Here is a 19359-nt window from a genome sequence, read left to right on the forward strand (position 1 = left end):
TTTTTTTTTTCCTTTTTGTATAGTGAATGTAGGTACCTGATGAAAAACTAAGGTAAAAAACGCAGAAAAACCTAAAGCCAAAAGAGTTATTTGCGTCACTTTATTATAAAAAAGCGACGCAAATAACCTTGTTTATAATGTTGTACAATGTACACATGCGTCGCTCATTAGTAAAAGAGTGACGCAATTTACTTAATCACTTATTTGCGTCGCTTGCTAACTAATGAGTGACGCAAATAAGTTTATTAATTGCGTCGCTTTAATAAATAGGAGCGACGCAAATGATAGAAAGCTGAAATGCACTTGAGTTTTGCGTCGCTTCTTAAATAATATGCGACGCAAATAATTTAAAAGGAAGGTAAAATAAAACATTTGCTTCGCTCCTTAGAATGAGTGACGCAAATATGGTGACGCAAATGTACATTTTTCTACTAGTGACCCTTTCACAAACAAGAAAAAAATATTTACACATTTAAAAAAATAAATCATTTTCTTCGTAAGCATTTTATTCCAAAATAATTTCTTTGACTTTGCTTGATATTATTCCACTAGCAAATTAGCAATTATTAAGATCATCTTGTATTCATTAACTATATATATTTTGATATTAATTCTAGAAGGCAGCCACTTAGAGTTGACTTGTATAGGTCTTCCACCATCAATTAATTATTAATCCAACAACTAATTCCTCTCTATATATGTAAGCATATCCAACAACCATTAATGCATATATCATAAAACACCTAGTACAACAAAAACCAAGTGTGCCATGAATCTCATCTTCCTTTACTTGTGCATTGTGATGATCCATTTCTTAAGCCTCATCTACTATGTAAAGCCTAATAGTGTAGATCGTGTCGCCCTCTTGGCGATTAAGTCTCGAGTAATCTTAGACCCTCTTGGAGTATTAAACTATTTGTAAGTGGCAAGGTGTCACTTGTGGCACAAGCATCCACATCCACATCGAGTCGTTGGTTTAGATCTATCTTCTAAAGATTTGGCGGGAACTTTATCACCTTGTGTTGGTAACTTAAGTTTCCTACATCGTATAAATTTAAACAACAATTCCTTCGGAGGTGACATACCACCTCATATAGGTCAATTGTTTAGGTTAAGATATCTAGGATTATCTAATAACACCTTCGAAGGCCAAATACCAGCCAACATATCTCGTTGTTTAAACCTCAAGATACTTATTCTAGGAAATAACCGTCTTAGTGGAACAATTCCATAAAAATAAAATATAAGTTGAGTTCAGATCAGATAAACAAAACAATAAGACGGACCTAAACAACTCTTAGAGGTTTCGATCTAATGGGACCGCTTTAGAGATACTTATTCTCCCTCCTCTTCTGCTGAAGCCGCTTTCTTTCACTCTATCTGAGACACAGACAGTGACTGAGAATTAAAACCCCTGAAAAAGATTAATTTCCCCAGCAAATGAAACCCCCCAATATCTTTCAATTATAGAAATACATCTCAAAAAATCCTTTAAAACTAGAATTATCTATTTCCTTTTATTTTCATAAAATCAGATAATTTGTCCACTTCATCTTGTCTCTTTCTCTCCCCTACTTAAATTCCTAAAAACCAGAAATTAATTCATACCCCCATAATTCTTCTTCATTATTTCATGTCATTTTCTTTTCTCCTTTCAAAGAACCATTTTAAAGCAAGGCATTTAATCTTTGTTGGGTAGTTGTACCCTCTATTATTACTATAATCATATTTTCTTTTTTTATTTACTCCGTATTTTTCTATCTATATATCTTCTCAAACAAAATTCCTTCATTTTCTCGTGTTCAAACCCCCTTTTTTTTAAGGGAAAATAAAATATAAAACTCGTGAGATTTGTTGTCTGTTTGTGTAACTGGATTTCTGAATTTCTGGGTACTTTTTAAAGGATTTCTGGAACAAACTTTGTTTTATTTATTTAAGGAGCCCAACATTTTAAAAAAAGAAAACAGTGAGTTTATAGGAGTGATTAAGTGAGTGAAAATGGCAGAGGTGGTGAAGCAAGTAGAAGCAGCAATGGTAAATCAGACAGATGATGTTATTGATGGAGGTGGTGTTGAGGAGAGAGAAAATGTAACTTGATAGACTTGTCAATCCATAAAAACCACCTTACGGGTGACCTCCTTAACGCGGTTGCCATGAAAATGAACTCATTACAAACACTGTCTGCAGGTTTAAATTCCTTTCAAGGAACCATTCCGGAAAACATTGGAGCATCATTCCAAAATTTGTCATACTTTTCTATAGGAGAAAATAATTTTTCAGGTATTATCCCTTCTTCCTTTTACAATCTTTCTCATCTTCAAGTGGTTGATTTAAGCTTTATTGGACTTTCTATGCTTGTCTTTTAGAGGGTTTGTGCCTCCCATCTCATTATATCCCTTTGAAACACTTTTCAAAATGAAGATGTGTTGGCATTTTACTCAAACATTTTGAATAAAACCAACCTTAGACATGTGACATGGATTTATAAAACTTGCCTTTTAGAACCATCTTAGCAAAATTGGAATATAGTTTTATGGATTATCTTTTAACCTTTTGAGAACATTTCTCAACTTTATTTTCAATCGGGGAGATTAGCAACAAAATTATATATAATAATAAAATTAGAACGACATGTTACTTATAAGTAAATGCAAAATTCAATTATGTTTAATAAAATTTAAAGTACCATAAGCGAATTAAATATTGGTAACTTTAAAGCATTTATTCAATTTTAATTTGATCCCTATTGAACAAAATGATTCCAAGATCCTTTATTTGTGTAATAATTAACCGGACTTTAGCCCTACCATCAACCATTACATTTTCAAGGTGAGTAAACTCTTTACTGATTACAACTCTTTGTAACTCTTGGTTGAATAATTAATCATCACATGTTTAATTATTACCCTTAGTTTCAAGGTTCTAAACTCTTTAGGTAACCTTGTTGAGTATAACCAATCAAAATTGTAAAATTTGTTTTACCCCCACTCCCCTAAGATATAATATGACACCCAGCTTTAGCATGACCCATCATTAATATCGAAGGTTTCATCGGGTTTTTGATTGGAAAAGCTACCTCAATATTACTGGGACCTAGATTCATTATGTTGTGATTAATAGTGAACTCTAGCGTATCATCACAAAACATCAATAAAATCTAACATGCATAATAAACTGAATGCATAAACAAGACATAGCATGGCCCCCTAATCCTAAGAAAACCAATAAAGTAAATGCTCCCACTTGAATCATCACGGATCTCATCCACCTTGCTCCTTTGGGCCTTCACTTCATGGGTTTCTTGGATTAACTGCAACCTGTAATTTTACTCTATTCTATCTACTACTAAATAAAATGAAATAAAATTACCAAAATACTTCATCGGTAGTAGACCGTACTTAGATTACAAAAATACATCACGATGCGCATATCGTATTTAGCAATCTACTCGGCCATACTAGTCATTATATAGCAGTAAATAATATCATATATTATAAAGTGCCACATAATAAATCACTCATCATGCTTTCCTAAACTACAACATCGAATGATCATAATTAAGGAAACATGGCATCTAAATATCTCATATTTTAATTAATGCAATTAGATAATATCATATATTATTCATGACCATCAATAAAATATTATATATTTTAAATTAGTCATGAGATAGAATCAAATCTTATTTTAATCTTAAAAAATAAATCATATTTATCCTTAAAGATTATCCTAACAATGTTAGGAAATTCTATCCTAATTACTAGCCAATCACAAAATTTTAAATCAATTATATCCAAAAATAATTATGGGATAATCACATTATTTAAAACAATCTTTATCTTTTTGGAATATGCTCAGAATATTCTAACAAATCCTATCTAAAATTAACAACTTTAATTAAGGATAATTATCAAAAACAACTTTTGAAATTTAATATTATCTCAAAATAAAATAAGATTTTACCTTGAAAATATATTTAAAACAAAATAATTTTAATAAAAACTTTTTTTTTTAATATTGCTGCTACCACGTCAGCCAGGGAGTAATCCCCAACCAACGAAGCAGCTGCTTCTCGCAAACCCGCAACCGCAGCCAGGAGCAAACCCCAGCCACGGCACTGCCGCATTCCCAACCATAGCCAGGAATACACCACGGCGCAACCAGCAACTTGACTGGAACTGTTCCAACAGGACGCCGGCGCTACAACCTGAGGATTGTCCGCGCGTCGCAGCTAGGCCGGAGCCCAGCCACCTACGCCTGTTGGCTGCAGCTAGTGGCAGTGCAACTGTTGCACTTCCTGCTGCCGCTTGTAGCTGTGACTCGCCGTCACCACATGTCCTCCAGCCTGGGCCTCCTTCCCTTCTCTTCGACCACCTGGGCAGCCGCCGTGGGCACCTGACGGTGGTTCGACCACCCAGCCACGGCTGCCCTCTCCCAACAACAAAACTTTTCCTTTTTTTTGTTTTTGAGAGTTTAATTTAATTAAACAAATTTTGCAAAATTAAATTAAATTAGGTCTATTGAATTAAAACATAACATTTATGCCTTATTCAATTTTGAAATCAAATTCACAATTCAATTTCAAATCTAGGGTTCTTCACAAAATTAATTCAATTTTAATCTAACTCTTAAATTAAAATATTGATTATACAAAAATCATATTTTATGTATCAAATCAATCTAATTAAAATTATGAAGCATAAATATTCGAAAATCATCAAAATTAAGCACAAAAATCAAAATTTAGGGCTTTATTTCAATTAAAAAATTTCGAAAAAACTAGGGCTAAATTCAGATTTTGCTAGAACAATTGAGCAATTAAATCATATTTAATCATATCCCAAAAATTAAATCTCCATTTAATATAAAGATTGAACCATAATTAATTATTCTCCCTCCTAATTGAATTAAAATTGTGGACTATCAAAGAATTATAGTCAATATGCGTAAATGCAATAGGCTAACTGATACCACTGTAGGGAATTATAGGTACTACGCAGCCGAAAAACATGAATCATATTCATATAGTACCTAATCCCAAGATCTAATGCATAACACATAAAGAACATATAATCGTACCTTTGAAGCGTGATTCCACGTGCGATCGAGCAAGAACAATGGGAAATAAAGAACCTCAAGCGTGATTCCTCTACTTGGTCCACGGACACAGATTAAGACCTCCACTAATGCTAGTTAGTTGCAATTATTGAACCCTTCAATTGACCTTTTATGGAGCAGTGCGAGCAACGAACCACCATGAACCACCACGAACCACCACACGCGCCACCAAGGTGGCCGGCCGTACGGACGAGGGGAGGAGAGAGAAAGCCGTGAGTTAGAGAGAGGAATTAGGGTCTTTGGGATTGGTTGCCTTGATGTCAAAATACACTGTGTGTGAATTATGACTGCTTGCAAGCAACCCTAGGCATGGATCTTATTTATAGATCTCAACTCTAAATCAGAGCCCATGTCAAAAGCCCAAAACCTAATTCTCATCTAATATGCTAGCCCAATCCATTTCATGATTAGTTAGTTTCTCATGAGGCCCATTAATAGGTCTCTTACTTGCTTAACCCAATACCCTTGTTGTGTGACCTCATAGGATCCATTCTAGTAGGTTTTGGACTATTTGACTAGCCCAAAGATCATTGATCATAGTCTAGCAACAGATAATGACGACACAATAGTAATCCTTGATATATCTAGTAATTGCACTTATCGAAGACACAATTCCTTCAGTTATTTGTGCATTGTTAATTATTAATTACTTCGTTCTATCCCGGAATATTAATTTTTGGTGAACCTTTGACCCTAGGCTTCCTTATTATTGTTTCTTTTCTCCATAAACTTATTCTTCGTAATATAGAATTTATTCCTTAAAATATTGGTTACTTAGATAATTTAGACTATAATAATTAATTAGGAGTGAAAAGATCTGTTTTCCTGTGGAGTTCGACCCTACTTCCCTATCTACTTTAGTTAGAAAACTTAGGTATTTACTTTTGATTAGGGGATACGAATTTACCCTGTCAATGACTTCCAAAAATCCCAACGATAGGATGTTCGAAGGACTCCGTTCCTATTTGTAAGTGGAAAGGTGTCACTTGTGGCACCAAGCATCCACATCCACATCGAGTCGTTGGTTTAGATCTATCTTCTAAAGATTTGGCGGGAACTTTATCACCTTATGTTGGTAACTTAAGTTTCCTACATCGTATAAATTTAAACAACAATTCCTTTGGAGGTGACATACCACCTCATATAGGTCAATTGTTTAGGTTGAGAACCTGGGATTATATAATAACACCTTCGAAGGCCAAATACCAGCCAACATATCTCGTTGTTCGAACCTCAAGATACTTATTCTAGGAAATAACCGTCTTAGTGGAACAATTCCATCTCAACTCGGCCTTCTGTCTAACTTGATAGACTTGTCAATCCATAAAAACCACCTTACGGGTGACCTCCTTAACGCGGTTGCCATGAAAATGAACTCATTACAAACACTGTCTGCAGGTTTAAATTCCTTTCAAGGAACCGTTCCGGAAAACGTTGGAGCATCATTCCAAAATTTGTCATACTTTTCTATAGGAGAAAATAATTTTTCAGGTATTATCCCTTCTTCCTTTTACAATCTTTCTCATCTTCAAGTGGTTGATTTAAGCTTCAATCAAATCCAAGGAACTCTTCCCTTTGATATCGGGTTTCGACTTCCTCACCTTACAACACTCCACTTAGGTAATAACTCCTTCCATGGAAACCTCCCTGCCTCTCTCTCGAACCTTACTCGGCTTGTGAATCTTAATTTATATTATAATAACTTCTCTGGCAAAATTTGTGTTTGATGCAAAAAATATGCCTGATTTGAAAGTTTTAGAAATCTCCAATAATCTTTTAGGAACTGGAGAAACTGGTGATTTGAGCTTTTTACAAAGTCTTTTGAATTGTAGTCAATTAATAACGTTAGGATTAAAATCAAATAATATGGGTGGAATCTTACCCGATTATCTTGGTAACTTGTCCACTACATTAGTAGAATTAGATTTGGGAACAAACCAAATTTATGGGAGTATTCCACTAGGATTGTTTAATCTCGTTGGCTTAAGACGAATAAACTTACAAGGAAACCTACTGACCGGACATCTTTCACCTCAAATCGGAAAGCTAGCAAAACTAGAAATATTTTCATGTATAGGCAATCGTCTCATAGGAAGTATTCCTGACTCGATTGGAAATTTGTCGCGGTTGAGTTCATTGTGGTTGGGTGAAAACAACTTCAATGGGATGATACCGTCGAGTCTTGGGCAGTGTACAAATTTATTAGACTTGTATCTAAGCCAAAACAACCTCACCGGACTAGTACCTCCTCAATTATTTCTTTCTTCTTCGACCTTGATTTATTTTTACTTGGATAGCAATCAATTGCAAGGTGAACTCCCCGAAGAAATCGGTCAGATAAAAAATTTAATTCAATTTGTCATACACAAAAATGCATTCTCTGGGGAGCTTCCTAGTAGCCTTGGAAGCTGCACCGCCATTGATGTTATAGATGTGGGAGCTAACTTCTTCACTGGATCCATCCCTGACTCGTTCAAGTCATTAACTAGTTTGAGTTATTTAAATGTAGTGCATAACAATCTTTCTGGTCAGATTCCAAATTTCTTGTCCAAGTTTCCGTTGATGACAATAGATTTGTCTTTCAATAGCTTCCAAGGAGAGGTTCCTACCAAAGGGGCTTTTGCAAATTTAAGTGCTCTCAATATTTCCGGGAACAATCAACTTTGTGGAGGAGTTCCTAACCTTCATTATTTTCCAAGGTGTTTGCCCAAATCTACTTCGGATAATAGAGGATCTAAATATAAGGTGTTTGTCGAGATTGTGACCATTTCAATAGCTTCATTGGTTTTAAGTGTGTCCATATTATCATTAGTGTACTTCCTACTTTGTTCAAGGAGAAAACAAAACAAATTGTCATATGGATCGGGTATGAGCTTGACAGAGCCCTTCTCCAAAGTATCTTATGATATGCTTCTCAAAGCAACTGATAGCTTTTCGGAAGCAAACTTACTTAGTGCGGGTCATTTTGGGTCTGTTTACAAAACGGTCCTTGATCTAGAGAGTAACATGGTTGTAGCTATTAAAGTTATTAGACTTGTGCAGAGAGGAGCTTCCAAAAGTTTCATGGCCGAGTGTGAAGCATTAAGAAGTCTCCGTCATAGGAACCTTCTTAAGATTGTCACTGTTTGCTCGAGTACTGACTTTCAAGGCAATGATTTCAAGGCTTTGGTGTACGAGTATATGACTAATGGAAGTTTTCATCATTGGATTCACACAGATCCAAATTTGAGAACCTTAAGTCTACTTCAAAGGGTAGAGATTGCAATTGATGTGGCGAGGGCACTAGATTATCTGCACAATGATTGTGACGAACCTATCATTCATTGCGACCTAAAACCAAGCAACATTCTCCTCGACGATGACATGGTTGCTCATGTTGGGGACTTTGGGTTAGCAAGATTCCATTTACGTGCACGCGCAAATGATAGCAGCTCCGTTGCTGTCAAGGGAACAGTTGGGTATGCCGCTCCAGGTAAGAACAAAATAATATGGGTTAACACTATACTAATATGTTCAATCTTTTTATCTTTTTATTTTTATTTTTTTAATAAATGTATATATCTTTTCTCTACTTTAATAATAAGCTCTGTTTTTTGACAGAGTATGGTGTGGGAAGCATGGTTTCTAAAGGAAGGTGATGTTTACATCTACGACATTGTGCTGTTAGAGTTGATGACTTCCAAAAATCCCACTGATAGGATGTTTGAAGGAGCTTTAGACCTACGTAATTATGCTAAATCGGCAACAATGCCTAATCAATTGATAAACATCATTGACCCAAGGCTTTTAGACAATGAAGTTGGTAATTTAAGTGAAGGAAATGAAGGGGAAGTTTTAGCAGAAAATGAAAGAAAAATGAAGTGCATAAGGTATGTCATTGAATCGGAGTGAAATGTTCCGTAGAGTCACGACAAGATCGAATGAGGATTAATGATGCGATTGAAGAGTTACAAGTAACAAGGAATGTTCTCCTTAAAGAACTACATATCATCCGTGCAATGCACATTACGAGGTGCATAAAAATATACAATTTACATTAGATTTAATTCTGTGGTATCATTATATTCCCTTACTAATTTTTCTAAGCTCTTTCAGGGATCTTGCTGGTTAAATAAGCACCGTATTATATGACTAATCCAAGACATACACAGAAAATTGATTCAGAGTAAGTTTTTTGTTTTTACTGTCAATCTATTATTACTACGTACAATATATCAAAGGCTAAGAGTATTATATTAAACATCATGATGTAACTAATACAGAGTATATATATTATTTTCTGATTATGAAAAAAAAAACTTTAATAAATTAAGTGATCTTCCAGGTCTAGCGATATCAAGCACGTCCAATATCCCGCCTAAGTTAATCAAAGCAACTCAAAGAGAAGTTTAGTTATCGGCTTATCACTACTATTCTATCCAATCAGTAGAACAAGATCATGTATTCATAATAAAGGTTGTTCATAGTTGCTATTTTTCGGTTTCTGTAGTGTATAAAATCTGTACATTGTACTAAATGCATACAATGGAGAAAGATTTAAAGAGTAATTAATTCAAAGTATTTAATTATTTTAGCATGCACACGTTTTTTCCTGTTTAGTATTAAAAGCAAAAGATTTATAAGGTCAAAAAAATTATATACATCTATTGGATGTGTAGCGTTTCAAAATTGATATGCCCAAGCAATTTTCATTAACTCGTTTTACAAGATTTGATACTTAAAAGTTGGTAAGCTCATGTATGATTAAAGGACTGATAAAGTAGCTAGAGTTAAAATTATTTAACATTGAATTTTAAATAGTGCTCTGGTTTGCTTGTCTTAGTTTGATTTTATATCTTACTCAAAGTTCACTGAACTCGGGTGTATTTAATTTGTGGAGTTATTATTATAATGCTTGATGCTAAATTTGAGATAAAATAGAAGTGAATGACTTAGCTTTCATTGATGGCTTCAACCTCAATATATAAAATACAAGTTAACCCTAACATGATAGGATTAGGAAACTAGGAAAATAAGGAAAAGATATCAAGCAGATATTCACTAGCCTCAAGAGATACTATTGAAATATTTCCTAAAATATATTCTAATATATTCTCAATACCCCCCCCCTCAAGTTGGAGCATGGGGATCGAAAATGCCCACTTGGAAATAAGATGATCAAACTGAGACTTCCCAAGCGCCTAAGTGAAAATATCTGCAAGTTGCTCCTTAGTGGAAACATAGGAAGGAGCAATTAAACCCTCTATAATAGCATCACGAACAATGTGACAATCAATCTCAATGTGCTTTGTTCGTTCATGAAAAACTGGATTACGAGCTATATGTAAAGCAGATTGATTATCACAAAACAATTTGATCGCCTTAGGGTGTTGAACACCCAAACTCAAAAGCAAAGCCTTCAACCATTTCAACTCATGTGTGGTGGAAGCCATGCAACGATACTCAGCCATGGAAGAAGAAAAAGAGACCATGGGTTGCTTCTTGGTCTTCCACGAAATAGGAGATTTACTAAGAAAAATTAGCCAACCAGTCAACGAACGACGAGTAAGAGGACACGCCGCCCAATCTGATTCACACCAACCCTGCAAAATCAGGTCACTATCTGCACTTGACAAAATACCCTGCCCCGGTGTACCCTTCAAATAACGAACTACCCTCAGAGCCGCCTCCCAGTGCTCAGTGCGAGGTTCTTACATATATTGCGAGAGAATATGAACAGAATATGCCAAATCTGGTCTAGTAACCAATAGATAAATTAACCGTCCTACCAGTCTGCGATAAGACTCGGGATTAGCAAGTAACTCACCACTAGCAAGGCTAAGCTTATGATTTTGCTCAATCGGAAAGCCGCTTGGCTTTACCCCTAACAACCCTGCTTCTGAAATAATATCCAACGTATATTTGCGTTGGCACAAAAACAATCCAGATTTACTACGAGCTACCTCAATGCCCAAAAAGTACTTCAAAGGACCAAGATCCTTCATCTTGAAACAATCACCAAGATAAGCCTTGAACATAGTTAATGCAGCGGAATCATTCCCAAAAATAATAAGATCATCAACATAAACTAAGACATTAATCTGAACATTGCCTTTAGTGTATGTGAAAAGAGAATAATCAGAGTAATATTGACTAAAACCGTACCCTTTCAGAGCCGTAGTGAGTTTTGCAAACCAACACCTAGGAGCCTGTTACCACCCATACAAAGACTTTCTCAAATGATACACCAAATTCGGATCCGAGCTCTCAAAACCTGGGGGTAATTTCATGTACACCTCCTCTTCTAGATCACCATGTAGAAAAGCATTATGAACATCCATCTAATGAAGATCCCAATTTTTAGAAGTGGCTATAGCAAGAAAAGCCCGAACTGTAGTCATTTTTGCAACTGGAGCGAAAGTCTCACTATAATCTATACCTTCCTTCTAATGATTACCAAAAACAACCAAGCGAGACTTGAGACGTTCAACATCACCATTAGACAAAAATTTCGTCTTGTACGCCCATTGACTGCCTAGAGCCTTCTTACCGGGAGGAAGATACTCTAAAGTTCAAGTACCATTGTCTTGTAATGCCCTTTTTCTTCTTTCATAGAACATTTCCAACCTTCAGATTTCATGGCTTCTTTAAAGGATTTTGGATCCTTTCCCAAAACTACGGCTGCAAGAAATTTGCGATAATTCACAGAAAACATATCACAATTTATTTAATGTGCCAAGGGATACGGAGTACTTGGAGTTTGATTGGAAGTAGAAGACGTACTCTTAGCAACAATCGTGTGTGTAATAAAATCACGGAGCAAAACCGAGGGATATTTATCCCGAAAACCATGGCCCAACTCACGAGAGGCCTGCTGAGTTGTAGGATCTGCCAAGGGGGAGGACTGCTCGGACTCACTGTGCTGGTCTGTGGCAGTTTCTGTACTTAAAGAGGGCTGCTCGGACTGGGCAGTTTCAGCCTCAGGTGGCTGCTGCTCCACGTGTTGCTAGGGATGGCAACGGGTCGGATCTGGACCGGGTTCGGATGGACCCGAATCCAGATATGTTTTTGTATGTAGGATCCAGATTCGACCCGGATCCGTCGGGTCTAGAAAATGAAGACCCGGATCCGGATCCGTCGGGTCCAACGGATCCGGGTCCAAAACGGGTCCAATATATTTTGCCTAATTTTTTGCAAAAAATGTAATTTTCGGGTCAACAAATTTATTTCAAACTTACGTTGTTGGTTATTAAGTTCAACCCCAAATTAACCAACTTATACACTCATATTTTGAATTAAAATTAAAAACAAAAAAAAAATACGATGTTACATATGAGGTAGTGAAAAAACAACGATGACGTATATAATATGAGCATCCAAAATTCATATCTTGAAAGGGTTAATCTTTATCATTACTAACATTATCAACATTTTTAATAAAGAAACAAATAATTTTAGTTTTTCTTTAATAGGAAAAATAAAAAAACGGGTCCACAGATCTGGATCCGGGTCTAGGGCCCAGACCCAGATCCAGATCCGTTTTTGTCAGCAGGATCCAGATCCGACCCGGATCCATCGGGTCCAAAATTTGAAGACCTAGATCCGTGAAAAACGGATCTGGATCCACGGATCCAGGTCGGGTCCAGATCCATTGCCATCCCTACGTGTTGCTGCTGCTTCTCTACGTGTTGTTGCTGCTATTCTTTATCGTGTTGCTGCTGCTCTTGATGTTATGGAGCAGAGGCGGTAGCAGGGGACTCCGCACCCCCCTTGCGGGCTGCAGCATTATACCGCGGGTGGGGTGCGGAGGAAGCTGTATCCTCTTTTTCTTGATGTATAAATACACCTTGGTCAACAATATTATTATATGCGTCTTGTACAGCTATAGCATTGTCATCATAGCTCAAATTATGATCATCAAAATCCACATGAATCTCATCCTCCGTATTACCAAAATTGACATCAATATTTACATCATCCGGACTTCCAAAAGGGAACATATCTTCGACAAATTTCACATCACGAGAGACAAAAAACTCCTTTGTTTCAAAATCAAATAGCTTCCATCCCTTTTTCCCGAATGGATAACCCACAAAAACACATTTACGACTCCTACTAGCAAATTTATCCCCCCTCGTCTTTTGATTGTGTGCAAAACAGAGACAACCAAAAGTACGAATAGCACCAAAAGAAGGAGGTTTATTGAAAAGAATTTCGAAAGGAGATATATTTTGTAAAATAGGAGTAGGAGTACGATTAATCAAATGAGCCGCGGCTAAAACACACTCACCCAAAAAATAAATAGGAAGATTGGCTTGGAATCTCAAGGCCCTACTAACATTAAGAGTGTGTTTGTGTTTTCTCTCTACCCTCCCGTTTTGTTGAGGCTGAAGTCCCAACAAAAGAGGTTTGAAAAATAATACCATTTGCAACAAAATAATCGTTCAAACAATTAAATTCAGTCCTATTATCACTCTGAACAATTTTAATCGTTTGATTAAATTGTCTATCAACCATAGCAACAAAAGTCATAAACATCCGAAAAACCTCAGTTTTATCAAGAAGCAAATAGATCCAAACCGCACGGAAATTATCATCAACAATAGTCAAGAAATAACGAGCCCCACACGAGGAAACATGACGATACAGACCCCATAAATCACAATGTATTTTTTCAAAAATTCTAGAAGCTTTATTGTCACTCAAAGGAAATTTGTCTCTAGAATGTTGAGCACAAAAACATACTTCACAACCTTTTGATAAACTAGTGTTATTATTTCTAATATGAGGAAGCAACTTAACTACCTTCTCAGAAGGGTGACCCATTCTTCTATGCCAAAGATCCAACTCAGAAGTCGCTCCAACCACCTACACACGTTGCACAACATCCGGCTTGCTAAAATAATAGAGTCCGTCTTGCCTAAGACCTGTGCCAATCAACTTCTTCATTGGGTCCTGTATAGTACACATATGCGAGTTAAACTGTACAACAACTTTTAATTGATCAGTAAGTTGAGAGACTGAAATTAAATTGCAATTCAAATTCGGGACAAAGAGAACTCCAAAGATAGTGATTTTATCAGACAAACAAACATATCCGGCTAAAGTTGCAAGTACACTGTCACCATTGGGCCAAACCAACAGGACATTCAATGTTGTAAGAGTCAAATAGCCAAGATTTATTTCCGGTGACATGATGAGTTGCCCCGGTATCAATAATCCAACAAGTGTTGTTAAAGTTACCATTGAGACAGATTTCTGCGATTTTTGTATTACCCAAAAAACCGGCCATGGTCGAGAGAAAAAAAAAATAATCTGCTCTTGATACCATGCTAAATTTGAGAGAAAATAGAAGTGAATGACTTAGCTTTCATTGATGGCTTCAACCTCAATATATAAAATACAAGTTAACCCTAATATGATAGGATTAGGAAACTAGGGAAATAAGGAAAAGATAACAAAAAGATATTCACTAGCCTCAAGAGATACTAATGAAATATTTCCTAAAATATATCCTAATATATTCTCAATACTTGAGTTGATGATCGATTAAGCAATGAATGTAAGGTGGCGTTTGGTATAGTAATTTTAGATGTTGGAAACAGATTAATTAAGTGTTTTTATTTTTAGTTGTTTGGTATGGGTTAAAAGTAACAAATACCGTTTTCAGAGAGTAACAAAATCCCCCAATTTGTTACTCTTGACAAACTTTTTTCCCTACTTATTTGAATCCTTTCCGTTTTATTTACGAGGTTTATACCAAACACCTCCTAAAAGTTTATGATCTTGCTTTTCTTGTCTTCCTATTTTTTCATTTTCGATAAAAAAAGTTTTAGGTTTAATTTGAGTGAACTTATTTTTATTTCTATAAAAAAAAATTATAAAAAAAATGAAAAAAAGAGAGCTTATTTTTATTGAATTAGAAAAACATAGATAAAACTGATGATTCTACTGTAATCTTATGACTTTTGACTACAATTTTTTTTAATGGACGGCTAAGATTTTATTTTTTTTGATTTTTTTTAATTAAAAAGATTTTTTTAATTATTTTAAATATATTTTTATCTTCCAAATATTATTTTTTATATTTTTGAAATATTGAAAATAAAAAATATATTTATATTAATTAAAAAATAAGTTTTTTTAATTTAAAATAAATCGAAAAACAAATAATCTCAGCTGTCCATTTTTAAAAATTGTGGTAGTCAAAAGTAGACTACATAGTCTACATTAGAATTGATAAATAAATAAATAAATTTAATTTCCTATTTACCTAGTAGTTTCATTGAATAATACAGGAGCAGGAATGCATGCAGCCATGCATACCGTGTTCAACGGAGTAGAAGACTTGGAAGTATATAGTTATATAGGACGTTGACTCGTTTTTTCTTTGTCTGCTGACCCCGGTAAATGAGTTGATGAATTTCTGTCAATAATAATGCTGATCTTTGTGTTTACCTCCTTAGCTAAGGTGGATTTTTCTCACCCACTAGTTTTCTTCCAATTAAACTACTTGTATTTCTTCCATTTTATATACAAAGATAGTAAGATACTACATCACGTTAATACAATCCTTAACATATGTAGTTAAATTGGGCAAAAAGATTTTTTGTAGACGGATGAAATTAATATTATGGAATTTTTTTTTTCAAGACAAAGTAAAGCATTCATATAATTGACACATACATCTATATAATTTAAGAAAAGTAAAGATGTAGTATGTATTCTAGGATTCCAAAACCCAAATCATAACATCTCTATGATTCTCCAAAATGAAAACTACAACTATAGTTATGAAAATACAAATCGTACATAATCAACATTTATTAGAAAGATGGGAAATTTTAGAAATGCAATATCACTAAATTTCTGTTCTACTTGCCTTAATTTACTACTAAAAAAATATTTTTATTAAAATCAAATAACTTTTTACTTAATTTAAATAATTTTATTACAATTAAAATTACTTTTACTGAATATAAAAAATTGATAGTTTTTTGGTGTTTAAAGAGCCACAAGGGCGGTTGACGAGACCGGGAGGAAAAGTCTGACCACTTGATCTATCCCTGACTTTCATAAAAAGTTGATAGTCAATGTTATATACTTCGTATATTGACATCAAATCGTAAAATGACGATACAAATTATTATGATGTCAAAAAAAATATACAAATTATTAATTAGTAGGTGTAGTGGAGTACTACTTAGGAGATTGTAATATGCTTTAAAAAAAATACAAATAAAAGAGTTACGCATCATCAATAGATACATGTATTGAATATTGTCAGATGCTATATTTATAGACGGTTAAGAAGCATGCTATTAAGTTTCAAAGTATTCCTTGTGTCTTGATAACAACTTTTTTTTTTTTTAATTTTTAAGTTAGATATAGTTAGTGTATGGGCTAAAAAGGATGGAGTTAATAAGTAATTTAAATGAACAATAAAGTGAGACTATATTGTATGAACAAAAGCCAAGCTTCTACAAAAGCATCATAATCTTGACCAATAATCACGGGTCTTCATTGGTCCATAAGATGGGGTACTTAGTTACCCTCTTCGAAGGTAATCTCTTGAGTCTTGACTATGATAGACCACGCATTTGAACATTCTATATTTGTATTCTTTACCGCGTCTTGGTACTACAACTTATGTGCTTATATAAGTGCACATTGATACGCATACTACGCTACCAAGCCTATTCTACTTCTTGAAATAATTCATATCTATCAAACTTAGTTATGAATCTCATTTTTGCCTCTCTAGTCATTTTGTTTATCCATTTCTCAAACCTGTTTTACACCGTCTTGCCTACAAATGATGTAGACCGTGTTGCCCTCTTAGCAATTAAGTCCGAATTAAATTAGTGAGGACCCTCGAGGGGTTTTGAGCTCTTGGAATAACTCCCTCCATCACTGTCAATGGTCGGGTGTTACTTGTGGTGTTAAGCATCCACATCGAGTTGTTAAATTAGATCTTCAAAACAACGGTTTGATGGGAACTTTATCACCTTATGTAGGCAACTTGAGTTTCCTTCATTATCTCTTGTTGTCCAATAATACTTTTAGAGGCTACATTCCACCTCAAATTGGCCATCTACTTAGATTAAGGTCTCTATCATTAGAAGTAAACTCCTTTGAAGGTGAAATCCCGGGCAACATATCTCGTGATATTGCCAATAACTATTTGGGAACAAGAGAAGCTGATGACTTAAGTTTTTTACAAACGCTTGCTAATTGTAGCCAATTGCAATTTCTAGGATGTTCCGCTAACAACTTTGGAGGAGTCCTATCTCATTATCTTGGCAACTTGTCAAGTAGTCTAACTGAAGTATATTTTGGTGAAAATCAAATTATAGGAAGTATTCCAACGGGGTTATTTAACCTCATTAACTTGAAGCGACTAGATTTAGAACACAATCATTTGTCCGGAAACCTTCCACCACAAATCGGAAAGCTAAGAAATTTAGAAGCCTTTTATTGTGATAACAATCATCTTATTGGCAAGATTCCATTTTCATTGGGAAATTTGTCATGGTTGAATCAGCTCTATTTGGACCAGAATAGCTTCGAAGGGATAATACCCTCGAGTCTAGGAGAGTGAGGGAATTTATTGTATCTATCACTTTGACAAAACAACCTCAGTGGATTTGTTCCTCCTCAACTATTCTACGCGACTTCAACGTTAGTTGAGCTACTTTTAGATCACAACAATCTACAAGGAATTATCCCTATGGAGATTGAATAACTGAAGAATTTAGTTTGGCTGGATTTGTCAGAAAATGGATTTTATGGGGAGCTTCCTATAGGCTTGAGTAGTTGCATTGGCCTTATTGAGCTAGACATGGGAGGAAACTTTTTTAGCGGATCTATCCCCAAATCTTTTAAGTATTTAGCTAGTATGAGTGCTTTGAATCTCTCTCATAATAAATTGTCTGGTCCAATTCCAAGTTTCTTTGCAAATTTCTCCTTGGAGGAACTGGATTTATCTTTCAATAATTTTGAGGGAAAGATCCCTAAAGAAGGGGTTTTTGCAAATATTAATACATTCTCAATTCTTGGGAATAACAAGCTTTGTGGAGGGATTCCAGAGCTTCACTTGCAAACATGCCCTATCTATGCTACACCGAAAAGAAAGAAGGGTAAATTGTCAATATATGTGATTGAGATCATTGCGGTAGCTTCTTTGGTTGTGGGTGTGTCCATATTGTCATTAGGGTACTTCCTACTTGGCTTAAGGTGGAAACAAAATAAAACATCTGGAGGATCAGAGTTGAACTTGGTAGAGCACTTCTCAAAAGTAACGTATGACATGCTGCTCAAAGCAACAAATAGATTTTCGGAAGCAAATTTACTTGGTGTAGGTCGTTTTGGGTCTGTTTATAAAGGGGTCCTTGATCGAGAGAGTAACATGGTTGTGGCTGTTAAAGTTATCAGCCTTGAACAGAGAGGAGCTACCAAAAGTTTCATGGCCGAGTGTGCAGCATTAAGAAGTATCCGTCATAGGAACCTTCTCAAGATTGTTACGGTTTGCTCGAGTAATGATTTCAAGGCTTTGGTGTACGTCTTCATGAAAAATGGAAGTCTTCATCAATGGATTCACACAGATCCAAATTTGAGAACCTTAAGTCTACTTCAAAGGGTAAAGATAGCAATTGATGTGGCGAGTGCACTAGATTATCTGCACAATGCTTGTGACGAACCTATCATTCATTGCGACCTAAAACCAAGTAACATTCTTCTCGACGATGACATGGTTGCTCATGTTGGGGACTTTGGGTTGGCAAGGTTTCATTTACGTGCAAGTGCAAATAACAGTAGCTCTGTTGCTATCAAAGGAACAGTTGGGTATGCCGCTCCAGGTAAGAACAAAACAATGACACAATTCCAATATGTTCAATCTTCATTTTGTCTTTAATTTTTTTAACAAGTGTATATTTTCTGTGCTTTGATGATAATTTTCTAACAGAGTATGGTGTGGGAAGCATGGTTTCTAAGGAAGGTGATGTATACAGTTACGGCATTGTGTTGTTAGAGTTGATGACTTCAATAAATCCCACTGATTGGATGTTCGAAGGAGGCTTAGACCTGCATAATCATGCTAAATCAGCAACATTATTGCCTAATCAATTGATTAACATCATTGACCCAAGGCTCTTAGATAATGACGTTGGTAATGCTAGTGAAAGAAATGATGGCGAACTTTTGGCAGAAAATGAAAGGAAAATTTTTTTCCGGCGTTGACCAAGTCATGTGCCGGTCACG

General features: G+C 35.3%; 2 protein-coding genes across 2 annotated transcripts; both read left to right on the top strand.

Moving 5' to 3' along the window:
• Positions 1-6984: 6984 nt before the first annotated feature.
• LOC110687925 (receptor kinase-like protein Xa21) lies at positions 6985-9283 on the top strand. Its single transcript, XM_021864607.1, has 2 exons — positions 6985-9130; positions 9214-9283. Exon 1 carries the CDS (start codon positions 6985-6987, stop codon positions 8713-8715), a length of 1731 nt encoding a protein of 576 aa, XP_021720299.1. The 3' UTR covers positions 8716-9130; positions 9214-9283.
• Positions 9284-17938: 8655 nt separating this feature from the next.
• LOC110688014 (probable LRR receptor-like serine/threonine-protein kinase At3g47570) lies at positions 17939-19338 on the top strand. The gene is made up of 2 exons (XM_021864717.1): positions 17939-18956; positions 19064-19338. The coding sequence occupies exons 1-2, from the start codon at positions 17939-17941 to the stop codon at positions 19336-19338; spliced, it is 1293 nt and encodes a 430-aa protein (XP_021720409.1).
• Positions 19339-19359: the final 21 nt, after the last annotated feature.

Source organism: Chenopodium quinoa, unplaced genomic scaffold, assembly GCF_001683475.1.
Source record: "Chenopodium quinoa cultivar QQ74 unplaced genomic scaffold, ASM168347v1, whole genome shotgun sequence".
Lineage (NCBI taxonomy): Eukaryota > Viridiplantae > Streptophyta > Magnoliopsida > Caryophyllales > Amaranthaceae > Chenopodium > Chenopodium quinoa.